The following is a 19,127-nucleotide window of genomic DNA, read 5'->3' as shown; positions in this document are numbered from 1 at the left end:
TATCAACACTTACATTTTCCTCAACACAACCTTCTACGACAGTAAATAAGCCCAATGAAAAACACTTCTCACAATTGCCATCCGATTGGAGAGAAAAAAAAATCTCTCAGCTCGCTCAAATCTTTCAAAAAAAAAAGAAAAATTATAAAATTAGAGCTTAATTCCTTTATTTGGCGTATAGTTCAGTTTTTCCATGATTCGAATCTTCCTTCTACAATTCGGTTTTTTAATACGACGGATCTCACTGTAGTGGACACTTGGTGATTCATATAGAATCTGGAAATCTTCCTGAATCAGCTTTGGTGGATTAGAAACTTGCAAGAGGAAGCGACTCTCCGAGCTCCTCCTCAAAAGCTCCAAAGAATCAAGTAAGGGTCGAAAGTTCCACCACAATTCTCCTCCTCACGATCCGGCTCTTGCGGCTCCGACACCGAGAAAAACTCGTGCACAAAGCCATCCTCAAAGGCTGCGAAATCAGCATCGGCAGTGGCGGCGGTAACCAAATCTGCAAGGGACCGGTTCGATGACTCTGGCATCGCCGATGCCAAGGACTCGGCGGTTGAGTGCTGAAGCGGTGGCGGTGGCGGTGGCGGACCGTTGGCATGGCGGGCGGCAGCTGCCTGGACGGGGTGGGGCCAGAGGGCGGCGCCGGAGGCTGGGATGTCAGGAGGCTGGTCGGGGAAATTGAAGCGGGCGGCGTCGTCGAAGGCCCGGTCGGCCTTCTCCGGGAAATCAGAAGAACCCAGCCGAATTCTCTTCCGATTGTGGGGCAACCGGATCTCCGACACCCACTTTCCGCACCGCCACTTTTTGACTCCCATGAACCGGATCTCGGCAGTCCTCCTCCTCTTGGCCTCCGGCTTCATGGCTCGCGCACCGTAGTGATGACACGTACGTGCGGGATGAGATTTTGGGTGTGGCTTTTGGTGGTTGGGCAGAGGCGGCGGTGATGGTAGGGGGCAAAGTTTGGGGGTCTTGGGGTTCATATAGCGGGAAGGGAAGCGCGTGGATGGAGCGAATGGAGAGAAAGTAGCGTGCGGAGGACGGGAACGGACGTGTGGGGACGGAGAAATTATATCCTACACTGGGTCAAATAAATTCTGCCACATGTGCCGTTCCGACCACCTCAGTATAAAGCAGGGGGGAAAAAAAGGGAGCACTCCGCCCCCTCTGCCGAGCGAAATCCAGACCTCCCTTCACCGCCATTCTCTTTTTCCAACAATCCTCCGCCGACCACCGCAGTCTCGAAGGCGGAGAAGGCGAAATCGAAGAACCCGCCGACGGCGACCAGCGGGGCTTGGACGACTCCCAAGCTGGTGAACAAGGTGTGGCGGCGGAGGGGCCCGGCGTCGTCGTTGCACAAGTGGCGCTTCCACCACATCTCCGCCGCCTGCGCCCGGTTCCTCGTGTAGTGTCGCATGGCTGTGTCACCTAATTGCTCTCCTAGTGTTCAGCTTATTGCGCAGCGAAAGCTATAGGAAACATTTTTAGCAAAAAAAAAAAGCTATAGGAAACATTTAATTTTGGGAGGTACATTGGCTTTTGTTGATAATTTTTGGGACTTTGCTCCAAATTTCTATTTGAAAAGGACCTTCTTGCAAAAGGGGCATAATAAGTTATTTCTTTCACGCTTTCAGCTGGGCCCCTCTTCTTTTGGGTTAACAGGTTTTCTTTGGGACCGTGGCTTCTCGGTTCCTTATATAAGGCAGCAAGTTTTTTTTTTTTAGGGTACTGTGAGGAAGGACCCCGATCGCCGCCCCCTGCTCTCTTGCTCTCGGTCTTTTGCTCTTGGTGTTCCAGCTTCAAAAGACATCTTCTTCCGCTCGCTGGGGACTCTTCATCTTCAGCCACTACTCCTCACAGTGGGCCTCTTGTTTCCGTGAACCCTCTTTCTTCTTTGCTGTTCACAGCATATGCAACAAGGGAAGGTATGATTTTAATATTCATTTGATCTATCATTGGAGCCATAGAAAGATTGCTTTGCATACTACACTTTTGATCTGTCATTGTGGTTGCAGAAGGGTTGATCCGATCAGGTTGTTTTGCCTTATATTTGGTTTATTTTTGCCTCCTATTGTGATCATTTGGCAGTCCATGTTTTGGGCTTTTATGTATCTTTGTTTGTACCCTATTGGGAAGATTGACATAGTGGATTGCTCCTCCTCCCCGTGGATGTAGGCACTTGCTGCCGAACCACGTAAATCTGGTATCTTTGTGCTTGTCTATTCATGCCTGTGATGTATTTGGTGAAATGCCTGAATGAGAGTAACTGTTAAGTGTTAAGCTGAATAGATTAATTATTGTGCCCAAGTAATCACAACAATTGGTATCAGAGCTATGGCTACTGTTGGGCAACAAAATTCATCTAGGACTAACGATTCGGCTTCTGTTTCTCATTCCACTACCATAAGGCATGAAGTGGCTGTATTTGATGGCACAGGGGATTTCTCACTATAGAAGGTAAGGATGAAATACTTGTTGGTTAAAGAGGGTGTAGCAAAGGCCCTCAAGGGTATGGATGCAATCCCAGGAGATAATGAGGCTGTCAAAGAAGAGATTAATGAGAGAGCACTAGGGACTCTATTTTCGGGCTTGAGTGATAAAGTCCTACGCAATGTTGTGGATCTTGATACAGCTAAGGGAGTATGGGAAAAATTGGAGAGTCTATATATTGGCAAAATTCCTTACTAATAGACTGTATTTGAGGAAAAAGTTGCACACATTTCGTATGTCAGAAGGGACTTCACTCAAAGATCACTTGGATGAGTATAATAAGCTCCTACTTGATTTATCAAATATTGGTGTTGAAGTAGATGAAGAAGACAAGGCTTTGATCCTGATCTACTCATTGCCTAAGTCCTTTGAGCATATTACTACTACTATGCTCTATGGAAAAGAGACAATAAGTCTTGAAGAGGTAGAAGCTACTTTGTTATCCAATGAGCTTAGATTGAAAGTACAGCTACAACATCAAGTTCAGACTCCAGCTCAAGGACTTATAGTTAGAGGTAGAGATGAGCAGAAGAAAGGTGGACAAGGTAGAAACAAATCCAAAACCAGATCAAAGTTTAGGTCTAGAAGACCAGGTGTTTGTCACTATTGTAAGAAGCCAGGCCACTGAAAATCAGAATGTAGAATACTACAGTCTAAAAAAGAGAGGGAACAAAAGGATAAAGGAACCGTCTCAGACTCGGCAACGGTTGCAGTTTCATCAGCAGGTCACAACAGTAATGATAATGATGCAGTATTTACAGCTGCTTGCAGTGTTAGTCATCCTGATACTTGGATTGTGGACTCTGGAGCATCTTTCCACATGACACCCCATAAGGAATGGTTCTCTTCTTTTAGATCATGTGAGGAGGGCACCGTTCTTCTTGGAGATGATGGCATTTGCAAAGTGGAAGGTGTTGGTACAGTTCAAATTAAATCTAATGCAAATACTGTGGTGACTTTGGACGATGTCAGATATGTTCCTCAACTAAAGAGAAACCTTCTCTCAGTACATGCTTTCGATAGTGCAGGTTTCGAGGGGAGATGGGGTAGAGGATCAATAACTATCAATAAAGGAGTATTGACTTTATTGAAAGGAAAACTATGTGGGACCCTTTACTATTTGGATGGTAGTACAATAGTTGGACAGGCTTCAGCAGTACAGTCTTCTACTGAGCAGTTGACACACCTGTGGCATCAGAGATTGGGCCACATCTCAGACAAAGGTTTACAGGAGCTGAGCAGACGTGGTTTGCTAAGTGGTCAGAAGGTTGGTGCACTTGGATTCTGTGAGCATTGTGTGTTCGGAAAACAATACAGGGTCAGCTTTTCTACAGGCGTGCACAGGACAGCTGGTATATTAGATTTATTCATTTTGACCTATGGGGGCCTGCCCCAATTACATCCAAGGGTGGATCTAGGTATTTACTCACTTTTATTGATGGCTACTCCCGCAAAGTCTGAATATACACTATCAGAAATAAGAGTGATGTGTTTGACACATTCAAGAAGTGGAAGGCTATGGTCGAGAGGCATACTGATAGGAAGTTGAAAACCTTCCGAACTGACAATGGATTAGAATTTTATTCTACTAAGTTTAATGACTTTTGCAAATCAGAGGGCATTATCAGACACAGAACCACAGTGGGTACACCTCAACAGAATGGTGTGGCAGAACGCATGAATCGCACACTAATTGAGAGAGTCAGATCAATGCTATCTAGTTCTGGATTAACTAGAGATTTTTGGGCAGAGGCCGCTCACACAGCCTGCTACATTATAAACCGATCTCCAGCATCTGCATTGGGCATGAAAACTCCGGAAGAAATGTGGACAGGAAGACCTGCAGACTACTCAGTACTCAGAGTCTTTGGGTGTCCAGCCTATGCACATGTAAGAGATGGAAAATTGGACCCCAGGGCTAAGAAGTGCGTATTTCTTGGATACGCATATGGGGTAAAAGGCTACAGACTATGGTGCACAGAGCCTGGATCCCAAGGTTTTTTAGTCAGTAGGGATGTGACATTTAATGAGATAGCTCCTCCTTTAAGGCAGCTATAGCCAAGTTCTTCTCAGAAGGATCAGGGTCAAGATCAGATGGATAGGACTGTTATGAATATTGATCAGACTATCATATCACAGCAGCAGCAGGCAAATGAAGATACTTTTATTCTGAATGAGCAGCAACAGCAGACAGATGCAGAGATACAGACTCAGGAGGAGGTTACCATGCAAGGTCAGGATCAGATTGATAGCATTGCCACTCGTAGACCCAGGCGTCAGATCAGAACACCACAAAGGTATGGCTTTGAGGATTCAGCTTGTGCTGGGTTAGTTTATTATGCTCTGAGCATTGCAGACACTATTGGTGATGAGCCGACCACATATCAGGAGGCTATTAGTAGTCCACAGGCTGAACAATGGACCATGGCTATGGTTGAAGAATTACAATCTTTAGAGAAGAATCAGACTTGGAAATTAGTCAGATTACCAGAGGGCAAGAAGGCAATTGGCTGCAAATGGATCTTCAAGAATAAAGAGGGAGCCAGTCATCAGGATTTTAGATATAAAGCCAGGTTGGTAGCTAAGAGCTATTGTCAACGGGAGGGAATTGACTATAAGAAAATATTTTCTCCTGTAGTTAAACACTCTTCTATTCGTGTGTTGCTCGCCTTAATTGTTTCTCAGGATTTAGAGCTGGAACAGCTAGATGTTAAAACAGCTTTTCTTCACGGTGATTTAGAGGAACAGATTTATATGCAACAGCCACCTGGTTTTGAGGTTCCAGACAAGGAAGATCATGTATGTTTGCTCAAGAGATCATTATATGGTCTCAAGTAGTCTCCAAGACAGTGGTATCGCAAATTTGATAAGTTTATGGTCGACCATGGATACAACAGATCTCCATACGACAGTTGCGTATATCACCAGCGGTTTTCAGATGGATCCTTTTGTTATTTATTGCTGTATGTGGATGATATGATGATAGCAGCCAAGGATATATCAGTCATCCAAAATCTGAAAGCTGAGCTCAGTACTGCATTTGAGATGAAGGATCTTGGACCGGCAAAGAAGATACTTGGGATGGAGATCAGTCGTGACAGGCAGTTGGGTAGACTTTTTCTTACTCAGCATGGATATATTAAGAAAGTCTTGGATAAATTTGGTATGTCTACAGTCAAGCCAGTCACTACTCCTTTTGCCAGTCATTTCAAATTATCTGCCAGACTCTGTCCTCAGACTGAGGATGAGGAGAGATATATGTCCAGAGTGCCATATGCAAGTGCAGTAGGCAGCATCATGTATGCAATGGTCTGCACTCGACCTGATATTTCACAGACAGTAAGCGTAGTAAGCAGATACATGGATAAGCCTGGAAAGGCTCACTGGTCAGCTGTAAAATGGATACTTAGATATCTGAAAGGCACTTCTAATTTGGGATTGGTATTCTCCGCACAGAGTAATTGCACTGTTATAGGATTTTCTGATTCAGATTATGCTAGTGATTTGGACAGAAGGAGGTCATTAACCGAATATGTATTTACTCTCTCTGGTTGTGCAGTCAGTTGGAAGGCTACTTTGCAGCCTACAGTTGCTTTGTCTACTACAGAAGCAGAGTATATGGCGTTGACAGAGGCAGCAAAGGAAGCTATTTGGTTAAGAGGATTAGTACAGGATTTGGGTCTCGAGCAGGACCGTTTGGATATTAATTGTGACAGTCAGAGTGCTTTGCATCTTGCCAGAGATCAGATGTATCACGAACGCACTAAGCATGTAGATGTCAGGTATCACTTCATTAGAGACTTGGTAGAGAATGGTGATGTCCGGCTTTAGAAAATTTACACTGCTCATAATCCGACTGATATGTTCACTAAACCAATCACAGCAGTTAAGTTCAGGACTTTCCTGAACTTGATTGGTGTGAGCATTTGTTAATGCCCTTCCGGGCTTGTGGTGAGGAGGAGGTTATTTTTTATCAATCCATATTTGATGATAGGTACATGATTTGTCGCAAGGAGGAGGATTGTTGATAGTTTTTGGGACTTTGCTCCAAATTCCTATTTGAAAAAGACCTTTTTGCAAAAGGGGCATAATAAGTTATTTCTTTCACGCTTTCAGCTGGGCCCCTCTTCTTTTGGGTTAACAGGTTTTCTTTGGGACCGTGGCTTCTCGGTTCCTTATATAAGGCAGCAAGTTTTTTTTTTAGGGTACTATGAGGAAGGACCCCGATCGCCGCCCCTGCTCTCTTGCTCTCGGTCTTTTGCTCTTGGTGTTCCAGCTTCAAAAGACATCTTCTTCCGCTCGCTGGGGACTCTTCATCTTCAGCCACTACTCCTCACAGTGGGCCTCTTGTTTCCGTGAACCCTCTTTCTTCTTTGTTGTTCACAGCATATGCAACAAGGAAATGTATGATTTTGATATTCATTTGATCTACCATTGGAGCCGTAGAAAGGTTGCTTTGCATACTACACTTTTGATCTGTCATTGTGGTTGCAGAAGGGTTGATCCGATCAGGTTGTTTTGCCTTATATTTGGTTTATTTTTGCCTCCTATTGTGATCATTTGGCAGTCCATATTTTGGGCTTTTATGTATCTTTGTTTGTACCCTATTGGGAAGATTGACATAGTGGATTGCTCCTCCTCCCCGTGGATGTAGGCACTTGCTGCCGAACCACGTAAATCTGGTATCTTTGTGCTTGTCTATTCATGCCTGTGATGTGTTTGGTGAAATGCCTGAATGAGAGTAACTGTTAATTGTTAAGCCGGATAGATTAATTATTGTGCCCAAGTAATCACAACAGCTTTCCAGATCACTTTGGCTGGGCCCCATTTAATGCCTCTAGAGACCAAGAATTTGTAAAGAGAGGCAGTGGAAAAGGTGCCAGCATTATCCAATTTTCCATAGAAGATTATAAGGGTCTGACTTAAGATTTAAATTGGGAAGAAGACCAAGAGGCTGGTCTTTTTCCATGCGAGACTCAGTAGAAAGGAGAGAGGGGCAGCAGAGATTCCAAGAACCAGAGTTCGGTCTGAAGTAATCAGCCACCACTCCAAATTTCTTCCGGGAGTTTTAAAGATATTTGGAAACAAGGAACAAAGAGGAGAGCTTCTAATCCAACAATCTTAATTTCCAGAAAAGAACAATAAGGCCATTTCCAGCATCATATCTGGACCTATTCCAAACAGGGGCCAAGGAGCTAGAGACGTCTCTCTAGAGGCTTGAGCATCTCTTCTTGGGTTTCCGGCTAGTTGAAAGAGTGTCGTACTTATTTATATGCTTCCTGTTTGAGGTCATTATTACCAGTGCATTCTAGTATTATGAATTCTTTTCCTGCTAGTTTTTATTTTGAAATCAAATTTCAAATTTGGAAATCATGTCCTACTACCTAAATATAGATAGTAGGAACGATTCCCCCTATGCATGGATAAGTGTGCAATATATTCTATCGGATAGCTTCTCTACGACCTATCAACTCATGCATACGTACTACCTCTTAGGCCCTGTTTGGGGAGCTTTTGTACGGCCAAAAAGCACTTTCTAGCCCTCCAAAAGTATTTTTAGATAAAAAATGGTGTTTGGTAAGAATTTTAGAAAGCTGTTTCAGCTTTTTCGGAAAGCTGAAAACAGCTTTTGAGGGAAAGCTCCAATTTGGAGCTTTCCGAAAACGCTGTTTTCAGCTTTGTCGGAAAGCTATATTTTTGATCAAAATACCCCTATTTAAAAAAAAATCCTTCCAAAAATCTCTCTCTCACTGCTTGTTCCTCTTCCACCCAACCCCACTCCCTCTCCCCCCCGCCACACCCCTTCCCTCTCCCACGGTGGGGAGGTGCCGAAGAAGAGGAAGACGGGTGGTCTTCCCCTTCCCGCGGCCGCCGCCGGCCACGATGTCCCCGTCATGGAAAGGGGAGGCGCCGAACAAGGAGGTCCCATGGTGGGGAGTTGCCGAAGAAGAGGAAGAAGAAGGGGGCACCCTCCCCCTTCCTGCAACTGCCAGCAGTTACGACCCGCCCCCCTCCCACATTCGCCACGGCTGACCTCTTTCTGGCGCCGTCGGCCTCACAGGAGGAGAGCACTTTCCGGGGGGCCAGCCGCGGCCGTCGGCCACGGCCTGACCCCCTTCTGCGGCCGCCGCGGCGTGGCCCCCTTCCGGCACCGCCGGCCGTACGGGAGGAGAAGAAAGGAGAACGGGGGAGAGGAAGGAAGGAGAAGAAGAGAAGAAAAAAAGAAAAGAAAAAGAAAAGGAAAAAAAGAAAAGGAAAGAAAAAAAGTGAAAAAAAAGAAAAGGAAAGAAAAAAAGAGAAAAAAAAGAAAAGAAAATAAAAGAAAAAAGAATAAATAAATAAATACATGCATAAATAAATATTTATATAAATGAATGAATGAATGAATAAATAAATAAGATAAAAAATTAATATATTTCAATGAATAAAATAATAAATAAATAAATTTATATTATTAATTATTTATACTAATAATTATAATATTTTATACCTTTATTATTGTATTATACTATAAATATAATATTATAATATATTATATCATAATACATTAATATGTTATGTTAAATAATTTAATATTATGTTATATTATGAGAAATTAATTTATACCAATAATTATATTATTTTATACCTTTATTATTGTATTATACTATAAATATTATATTATATTACGTTATATCATAATACATTAATATGTTATTTTAAATAATTTAATATTATGTTATATTAAGGGAAATTAATTTATACTAATAATTATAATATTTTATATCTTTATTATTGTATTATACTATAAATATAATATATATTACATTATATCATAATACATTAATATGTTATATTACTATGTTATGCAATGCAATGTTATATTATTATATTATAATAATATTACTTTACATTACAGTAATATTATATTATATCGTGCATTATGTATTAATATATGTTATATTTTATTAGGCTCTGTTGTATAATACTATGCAATGTCCTTTATGGTAATTTTGTCATACAAAAGTACTTTCTTAGTTTATTTACCAAATACATGTTAAAGTATCACAGCATTTTAGAAATTTAGTTACCAAACAGCAAACAGCTTTTTATAAAAGCTCTACTTCCAACAGCTCCCCCAAACAGGACCTTAGTCTCCACAGATACGTGACGCCGCTATGAGGCTCGAAGGCACTTGCAGCGCGGCATGTAAAGTGTGGATAGGCTCGTGCATGGAAATATTTAGGTAGTAGGACTACATGGGGACAACAACCTAGGGGCGGTTGCCCACTTTCTTCCACTGGATGTCGAAGTTGGGACGGTTGAGAATATGAAACTCATTGAGCCGGTCTCAGAGAGTGAGGTGCAGGGTGTGCTATGGGCCTTGGCGGAGGACAAAGCCCCAAGGTTAGACGACTTTCTCCCGTTCTTCTTTAGAAGATATTGGTGAATCATTCGGAGGAAGGTTGTGGAGGCAGTCCAATTATTCTTCAACAAAATTTCAATATTGGATGCCGGGAAGGAAACCTACATTACTCTCATTTTGAAGTGCCAAAAAGCGATAAAGCCGAGCCACTTTAGGTCGATTAGTCTTTGCACTATACTTTATAAGATAGTAGCAAAGATTATGGTGGGCAGAATAAAGTTGTTGCTTCCTAAACTCATTATCCAGGAGTAGAAAGCTTTTGTGTGGAGCCACAACATTAGTCACAATATCTTGATTGCCTAGAAGATGATGTGGGATTTGCAGCGTGCCTCGTGTCGGCGAAGCTTCATGGCAGTGAAGCTGGATATGGACAGAACTTATGACAGAGTTCGCTAGGACTTCCTCAAGTTTGTGCTTGAGAACTTTGGCTTCCATGAGAATTGAATCAGCTAGGTTCTGGGCTATGTGCATAAGCCATCCTTCTCCATCTTGATAAACGAGACACTGTCGCCCTTCTTCCACTCTACAATCGGGCTATGTCAAGGTTGTTCCCTGACCTGTTCATTATCTGTGCTGATGTGTTGTTTGAATGCCTACGTGCTAGCCTCTGGTACCCGACTGATCTCTCACCTTCTATTTGCAGATAATTGTTTTCTTTTAGCTAGGGTAAGGATGAAGGATAAGCTGACCCTTAGAGGCGTCTTGGAGGACTACTACGAGACATCAGGTCATAAGGTAAATCTCTTCAAGTCAACCATCTTTTTCAGTCTGAAGACTAAGCTGCAAGTGAAGTAGGCCATCAGGGAGCTCATTAGTATGAGGGAGCAAGAGGGTCGTGGAGTTATCTGGGCGTCCCTAACATCGAGAGGAGATTGCGGATGACAGAGTGCCTCAGTATGGTGTAGCGCATCCAAGAGAGGCTTGAGGGTTGAGAGTTACCTTGTTATCCATGCTGGGAAGGCCAACTCTAGTGAGATCGATCCTCAACTCTATATCGGTTTGTCTCATGTCCAACATGGTTATCCCAAAGATGGTACTGTTGAGGATTAAGCAATTGCTCCAAAGCTTTTTACAGGGCTCGTATGGCAGCGGACATAAGGTGCACTTGTTGGCGTGGGATACTGTTTGCCAATCGATACAGGAAGGAGAGCTGGGTGTCTAGTCTCTACTTACAAAGAGAGAGACATTGATTGCTAGACATGCAGTAAGACTGGTTCTTGAGTCTCAATGCTTTTGGAGGAGTTAGGTGATGACAGCCCGTTACAGACATTTTACAACAAGCTAGGCAGTTTAGAGTAGCCATAGATGCTCTATTATATGAAGGAGATCAGTACGTATTCTCCCACTACTTTGGCTAACACTAGATGGCTGATTGGAGATGGATGCAGAATGGATGTTGTAGAGGATCCTTAGGTGGATACTCTCTAGATAAGGCTCTGGCCGACCATGGTTAGTGTTGAGGTTGTGGATGGTTTGCGGTTTTATGATCTCCTCCACCCTAATAGGGTACGGCGAGACTCCAGTCGAATCAACTACCTATTTGAAGGGCACCTTGTGGGGAGGTACACTCGCTGGAGGTTCCGAATTATGCTAGTTCAGATGTGAAGATTTGGTATGTCCTACATTCCCAAAGTCAAAGTGAGGGACATCTACGACCTTCTTCAGAGTAGGCATCATCTGAGGCAGGACTGCGTCTGGATCTGGAGGTTTGGTCTTCACCCGAAGGTAGCTTTGTTCCTTTGGAAGGTGGTTTGTGGTCGGCTACCACGAGGTCTGTCATGAGTAGGTGTGACTGAGCATCCAAACGCACTGCACAAGTGCGAGATGGAAGAGACCGTGGACCACGTTCTCTTCTAGTGTGACCGAGCCATGAGGGTGTGGAGGCTTGTTAATATCTCGTCGGATGCTCGGTGCCAGTCCGACTCCTTCCTCTAGGTGCTTAGACGGTGGGCCAACACACCTCAGACCTGGTTTGTAGACATCATGGCAACATATATTGCTTACCATATTTAGCTAGCCAAGAATACTAGAGGTTTGGAGAGATCAGTCCTACACCAAGGTTCGTCATAAAGAGGGCCCAAATGCAGGCTATGAAGATCACCCAGGCAGGTCCATCGAGCAAGATATTGACAACTCAGGATACTTGGGTCTTTACCTCTGCTCTTGTAGCACCTCAAACGGTGTACATCACCTGGGAGCCCCCACCCCCTAGTTTCTCAAGATCAACTTCGATGGATGTATTTTGGATGGCAGCAGGAGGGGTGGAGCAGGTTTTATGATCAGAGATCCGAACTCTAGGGTGGTGGCAGCCGGTAAGTATCCAATCTTCGACACCTCTGTCCTTAAGGCGGAGTTGAGGGTGGCTTGGGCTAGTTTGTCTCATGCTCGGCGTGTACTGCTAGCCAACGCAATCCTGCTCGAAGGTGACTTGGCTACTGTGATCGGCTAGATCCAGATGTGCACTGGTAATATGGGTGGTCGCCATCTCCGACTCTAGAATATCTGGGGAATAGTAAACAGAAACATCGCCTTACGGACCAAGTACGTCTATAGGGAGACCAATGGAGCTGCAAACTAATAACTTCTTTTATGGCTAATCATTTCAGGAGAGTGATTAGAAGCTGCCTAGAGTGCTCCTCAATCTGCTATATTTTGAATTTTTTTTTTTAGATGTATTGATATAAAGATGGCATAAGTCATTCACTGTAGAAAAAAAAAAACAGCACCATGTAGAGCCGCGCCGCGACGACCTGGAGTAAGCTAGTAAGGTTATGCAAACATCTCCTAGTGACCACGGGTCATCCATTAAAAAAAAAAAAAAAGGAAACAGCTATCTTGCCCAGCCCCGCGGGGAGCTGCGCCGCGGCGACTTGCGGTAAGGTTATGCAAACATCTCCTCGTGATCACGGGTTCGGGTTGAATCTTTTCGCACGAAAAAAATGATTGATCTTTCTCGACCGCCGGATCACGCTTTCTAAAAGCCTACGTACTCTTTGACTCATATTGTGGCGCGATCCGACGGTGACTTCGTGCGAAGGAAGGTGAAGATCCCATGTCCAGCACGAAGAGCCAAACCGTGTGACATCCTGGTACGGTCGCCTCAGTCAAAAAAAGCTCGCTCGGAAGTTGCGAGCACCCAAAAGCAAAGCAGACCCAGCCAGCGAACCGCTTTACTCGCCTTTGCCGTCCCAGGTGACGGCGATCCGAGTCAATATCCCCACAAGATATATATTAATATCCAACGGCCTCCACGTCCCCACCGTCCCCGTAGGCTCCCGCGTTGTCCCACGCACAGCTTCAACCTCCTGTCCAACTCGGTGCCCCTAGTCTCCCAGTGACGGCGACCCTACGCGTTCCCTCTCTCTATTTATAACCCCCTTCCTGGCGCTCCTTCAACCGGCTGGCGATTCAGCATAGCTTTCCAAGAGAAGGAATATTCCGGTGAGCTGGAGGATATTCGTGCATGGAGAACCCGCCATCAGGGCCGAGGGTGGCGAGCACCGGCAACCAGTTCAAGGGGGTTCGGATGAGGAAGTGGGGGAAGTGGGTGGCCGAGGTGCGGCTGCCTAACAGCCGGGAGAGGATCTGGCTGGGGTCCTACGACACCGCCGAGAAGGCGGCCCGAGCCTACGACGCCGCCTCGTATTGCCTACGCGGCTCCAGGGCGGCGCTCAACTTCCCAGCCGACCCGCCCAACATTCCATCACCCGGCCGGCTCACCAGAGACGAGATCCGGGTGGCGGCCTCCAGTCACGCATACGGGGCTCCTCGAGTCGAGCCGCAGGGTGATGCGGGGTCGGGCAACGCGAGGCAGGAGGCGGAGGGTGTGGTGGTGCCAACGTCGTCCATGCCGCGCGAGTTATTTTCGCCGCAGATTTATTACTTGCCGGCGAGGAGCGACGACGTTACTGGTGGCAGTCACGGTGGCGCTGGCAGCGACGACGACAATGACGACGGTGGAAATGAAGATATGTATCGGTCATCCTACCTTTGGAGTTTCAACGAAGAGTTCGATCGAGGAAACTAAAATGATTAGGTCCCCATGATTTTTAATGGGAATTGTCACTGAGTTAAGAAGGTTCCACCTTCTTACGGTATAAGTACGTACTGTGAAGGCATGTGATGTGGGTTTTAAACGTTTGGAAAACGTGGCCGGCCGGCGGCTGGGCATTGCAAATTTGCAACCTACAGAAGTGCTGAAAAGCTTTAAATTAATTAAGGTATGTTGGAAGAATGTGTGAAAAAGTTGCCCACGAAAGGGCTGAAAAAGATTTTCAGGGTCATCGGAATAATGTCTGAAGAAGTTGCCGCACAAACAAATAAGGATGTTGTGCTCCAAACAATTTATGAGTCATATAATGGTATTAAACTTTTGCAAATGATGCTGAGTAATGTAAAAGTGGTATAATGAACATTTCGTTTGATAGAAGCTGAGCTTTGGTCTCAGGGTCGTTGGTAGAATTGCACCAACTGAGTTTCTTGAATTTTTGAAGCACGTCAAAAAGAGAAACATAATATATAATATGAATTATCAGAGATTAGAATAGCCAGTTAATGCATGCCAAGCTTTTGTGCAGCATGCTTGTCTAACTTTTCCTTTTCTTTTTTTCTGAGAAAACTATGTTCACATTATTCGTTCTGGATCCCATGTCAAGCAAATTAAATTTTCTGTGGATTCGCATCATAGGAGCCAGCCAAGCAGTGGAAGAGATTTTAGCATTCCTTTCGAGCTATAGACTGAAAAAATCATCGTAAAAAGGCGATTCCAGTTATATTCCTATCCGTCTACTTAGATGCCTTCAACTAAGCGAAGAGCACGCCTGATCTGCAGAATTTAATGTATGAGTTCATCTACTTCTGGCAATTCCACTGGCATTTGAGAAATGATAATTCAACTCCGGAGATCACAGAACAGAAAAACATCCTTCATTAATTTGCTCTCGTCTCTTGGAAAGCACTTCATCCATGCACAAGCACATAAAAATGACAAAAATTCACCTCTCTTTTAACAGAAACACTTCCCAAATTCTTTTCTGAACTCCAAAGATGAAGAGAATGAGTATATACTAATTTTGCAACGAAAGGATTGCAATTACACGTAAGGAGCATGAGTTTAAAGAGATGATGCGAGGACTACTCTATCCGAACACTTGGAAAACACTTTCGGTTGGTGTGGTCCCTCCTCATGTGGGACCCACCCCATTTGAATTTTTTTTAAAAAAAAAAAGATAACGTGGCAGTGTTTTTGTTTTCTAAAGTAGCTTGGCTATAGGAACCCGGAGAAATCGAGTAACACGGGATGTGCGAAACAAAAAAGAAAACAAGAAGAAAACAAAAAAGAGCATGGAAGGAAAGTTATTATTTTGTTGGATGATCGAATAGGTAATTTTATCTAGATTTAACTAAAATATCAGTATATTATTTTTGGCATTAAGAGCTATATATTGAATGGTTTGAATTTTTGAAAAAAAAATTTTATTAATTATTTCAAGCAACAACACTTGGTGAAATCTATTTTCTATTTCATTGTTTATTGTTAAAGTTCGTCTTATTAGTGATGATATCTTTGTTGTGGAAGACAAAATTAAATTTTATTGATATTTAGGCAATTTCTAGTTGAACCAGAGAGGATTTATTGTATTCTCATTAGTCTAAATAGCATACGTTTTTGGCTAGAGTAGTTTCCGTAGTTTTTGCCTTCACGTCGAAGATTTTTTTATGTTAAAAAAATGTGTTGTCTTTTGTTTGTGGATTGCTTGATTATTTTACCTGATAATTAATTTGCTTGTGTAGAGATTATTATTGCTTAGCAAGTGATATTCTATTTAATTACATAAAGTGCAAAAAAAAAAAAAGTTTGGGACATTATTATCTTTTAATTATATTTTTTAATACTTTCAATGGTTTCAAATGTTCTTACTTTGTTCGGATCCCCAAGATGAGCAATAGTTATCTGCCTCAATGCGGCCATGCGGGTCAGGGTGTATCATTCGCGGGAAAGAATGTTCACTTTTTTTCATGCAAATCCATCATTGAATCCAATAACATTTTTGCAGGAAGAAAAGTGAATCCTTCTTGAGCATGAAAAATATAATCTATTCCAGACCACACAGCCCTCGAGTGCGAAACATGACGCTACGTGGTCAGTATCTTTTTCATTTAGGGCAAAAGACTTAAAAATATATTGCTGGAAAGAGGGACTGCATTCCCTTTAAATCTTCCAATAAATTCTGGTGATTAATGTGGGCCTCACCTATTAGTCTCCTTCTGCTCGGAAGAAAAAGAAAAAAAAAGAAGAAGAAGAAAGAAGGACTGCACTCTCTCATGTTCCATCCTAGGAGTTACCTTGAAACGAAGTTCGTCTTTTGCATGACTCAGACAAGATTAGTCAATGCTCTGGGTATAGCATTTTCCGTTGACGGCAGTGATTGTATTTTTCGTATGAAAGAAGAATTTATCTTATTTGGCACGGATATACTATATATCGAATTGCAGATGGTCAGATGGATGGAAATTGTTCAGAGTGCTTTGCGAGTTGTGTAAAATATGATTCAACGGTCGACGACGCGAAAGACGGTCAATTATTCTTCCACACGTGAAAGGTGCAACCCAAACTCAAAGATGAGTAACGCCATGCAGCTCTCGTGAAGCGCATACAAGCAGTCCTTTTGCCAAGTTGTGAGGGGGATTGGCGAGGCGCGTTGGTTTAATTGTAGAGTTGCCCTTGGCCTTGAGCCATGTTAGCCAACTGAAAACAAAAGGTAACTTGGAGTCAAACGAAACTTGACTCAATTGATGGACTTACCTTATATCAAACAGCATCTGGAGCTATTTAAACTTGGGATGTAGACTAGTTGGGCAGTTAGACTGGGTCGCTGTCTATTAAATGGTCCGGACTCAGGCTTGAGGATTAAAGCCCGGCTCATCCTGAAATTGAGTATTGAAACTAACTGTAGTTTGTTTATATTTAGTGTATTTCTAGACTCAAATAATGAAGGGATGTAGAATTTTAGTCTTCGCCAGAGTGGAGCAATCTAACAGGGCTCATGGTGTCTAAAGCTAGCTTGTTTAGTCGTTGATTTTGTTTCCTGCGGCACTTTCTGTGACTTTGATAACGACATTTTTGTATGAAATTTTCTCCATTGCTAAGCCACTGCATTGGCGCTTTGCAGCATTTGAGGAACCTGGCGAAGTGGTTGATTGTTGGCGCTGATGAGCTCAACCTTATAGCTCTGATACAATGAAAATAGTGGAAAATAGAATGACTTGCTTCACGTTATTTATGGGATTTAACCTCTGTTTGTACATGAATACCATAAGTATATATGGTATGGACAGAAGAGAGATATATTTGCCATACATGGAGGTACATACTAGTAGGTCTATTATACATGGTAGATGCACATGATACAGGTGACATGGAAATTGGATGTTGATGAATTGTGCATGCATGCAGTAAATATGTGATGCTCCAACAAGGCAGGTAGACCAAGTATAAGGCCATCATTCCATATCAGGTAGCCAGCTGTATCACTAGCAACTATCGGCAAGCTTTACCCTCTCAAAAAAAAAAACGAGAAAAGTGTGCAAGAAAAGCCGCACTCGACGTCATAACACAGCGATTATAAAGATATCATGAATAAAATAATATTATTTTATATTTGAATTTTTTGCTTGAATAAAATATAATCTTTCAAAGAATAAAACTTTTAAAAATAATTTTCTTTGAAAAGAGATAGTACATTTTAAATAAATGTTTAAATACTAAACAAATCTATTTGTATGCTTTGAGGTATCACAGTGAACAGCAGTATCAATTAGAGGTTGTTTGATAATATTATGGAAATCTTGTTCGAAAATGAGTCGCAAACGTATTGAAACGTGGCACTGAGATATGAATCAATCTTCCACGTAGGACGAGGGCCCATCCAACATCGTGACCCCATATCGGCTCTCACTTTTTTTTTTTTTTTGCTGAAAGCGGATATTTCATACAATACGTGTACGAATACATCCAAAAAATCGGCCCTCACTTAGGCGGATCCCCTTGGCCCTTGCAAATACGGCGGAAGAGTACGGGATATCGTCGCATTATTGTAGCGTTAAGTTCTCGTGCCGGGCCCCCCTGGTCTTTGACCGTTTCTTTCATAGGATTTGAACTCGGCCCGGTCCAAGTGTTTTGTGTTTTTTATCCAAGCGACGCGTGTCACGCGGTGTCACTTTTTCGCGCTCGTTAAATTTGCTGCCAACTCCCGCCTAGCTTCTGATCTCCACCAACCTCCTGATAGCATGGTGTCAGATGAGTCCGCCAGACTCCGGCAAGCAACCGCAGTCGTCGAGAGGGAAGGAGCCGGCCGGGCCGGGCGGGTTCAAGGGTGTCAGAATGAGAGAGTGGGGGAAGTGGGTGGCGGAAGTGAGGCTACCAAGAAGCCGGAAGAAGATGTGGTTGGGCTCCTACGCCACTGCCGAGGAGGCAGCAAGGGCCTGCGATGCTGTAATGTACTGTCTAAAGGGCCCAGGAGCAGCACTCAACTTCCCGGACCACCCACCGAACATATCGTCAGCCGATAAGTTGAGCCGGCCGGAGATAAAGGCGGCGGCCAGGAAACATGCTCGCGATGGACCGAAGAAAGTAGATCAAGCTGGGCAGGCCGAGGAGAGTGAGGCTGAGAGAGTGGCAGCACCAGTGGATCCAGGAGAAGGGAGTTCAGGATTAAGGGCAACGGGAGAGCCGGTGCAGGTGTCCTCGCCGGAGTTTTGTTTCAGGGCGGAGGAATGGGGGTGCAACGTCCAGCCAGGTTGTGTTGATGATGATTATGACGATATCTATAGGTGCTCGCCACTTTGGAACTTTTGAAATATTAGCATAATTTTAGGAATCGCATAGTATCTGCCCATATTATTTTTTCTTTATCAGATAGTATTATTTTTCTTTGTTAGCGTGATCCTGTACTTGTTGTATTATTTTTCTTTAGTAGCAATGATTTTATTACAGTGATTTTAGAGATTACATAATAACTTGTATCGGCGGGTATTATTTTTCTTTATTAGTATTATCTTATATTAGCCTATATTATTTTTCTTTGATGGAATCTGTCGTATTAGCTTTCAATGTGTTATGTCAATTCCTAACCTGCTACATTAGCTTTTAGGATGCTATAACATATCGTGTTCTGCCACATTAGGCTCTATGATGCCATATCAACTCTTGATCTACCACCACGTCAGC

At 43.3% G+C, this 19,127-nt stretch overlaps 3 protein-coding genes across 3 annotated transcripts; 2 read left to right on the top strand and 1 right to left on the bottom strand.

The window, feature by feature from the left end:
• Positions 1–347: 347 nt before the first annotated feature.
• LOC103705151 (ethylene-responsive transcription factor ERF018-like) lies at positions 348–866 on the bottom strand. Its single transcript, XM_008788776.2, has one exon. It carries the CDS (start codon positions 864–866, stop codon positions 348–350), a length of 519 nt encoding a protein of 172 aa, XP_008786998.2.
• A 12,457-nt stretch (positions 867–13,323) lies between these two features.
• LOC103705139 (ethylene-responsive transcription factor ERF017) lies at positions 13,324–14,277 on the top strand. Its single transcript, XM_008788767.4, has one exon. The coding sequence runs from the start codon at positions 13,362–13,364 to the stop codon at positions 13,923–13,925; it is 564 nt and encodes a 187-aa protein (XP_008786989.2). The 5' UTR covers positions 13,324–13,361; the 3' UTR covers positions 13,926–14,277.
• Positions 14,278–18,197: 3,920 nt separating this feature from the next.
• Positions 18,198–18,755, top strand: LOC103705133 (ethylene-responsive transcription factor ERF017-like). Its single transcript, XM_008788756.2, has one exon. The coding sequence runs from the start codon at positions 18,198–18,200 to the stop codon at positions 18,753–18,755; it is 558 nt and encodes a 185-aa protein (XP_008786978.2).
• The last annotated feature ends 372 nt before the right edge of the window (positions 18,756–19,127 follow it).

This window comes from Phoenix dactylifera, chromosome 6, assembly GCF_009389715.1.
Source record: "Phoenix dactylifera cultivar Barhee BC4 chromosome 6, palm_55x_up_171113_PBpolish2nd_filt_p, whole genome shotgun sequence".
Lineage (NCBI taxonomy): Eukaryota > Viridiplantae > Streptophyta > Magnoliopsida > Arecales > Arecaceae > Phoenix > Phoenix dactylifera.
The sequence above is the reverse complement of the archived record's forward strand: the minus strand, read 5'-3'. Positions and strand labels throughout refer to the sequence as shown.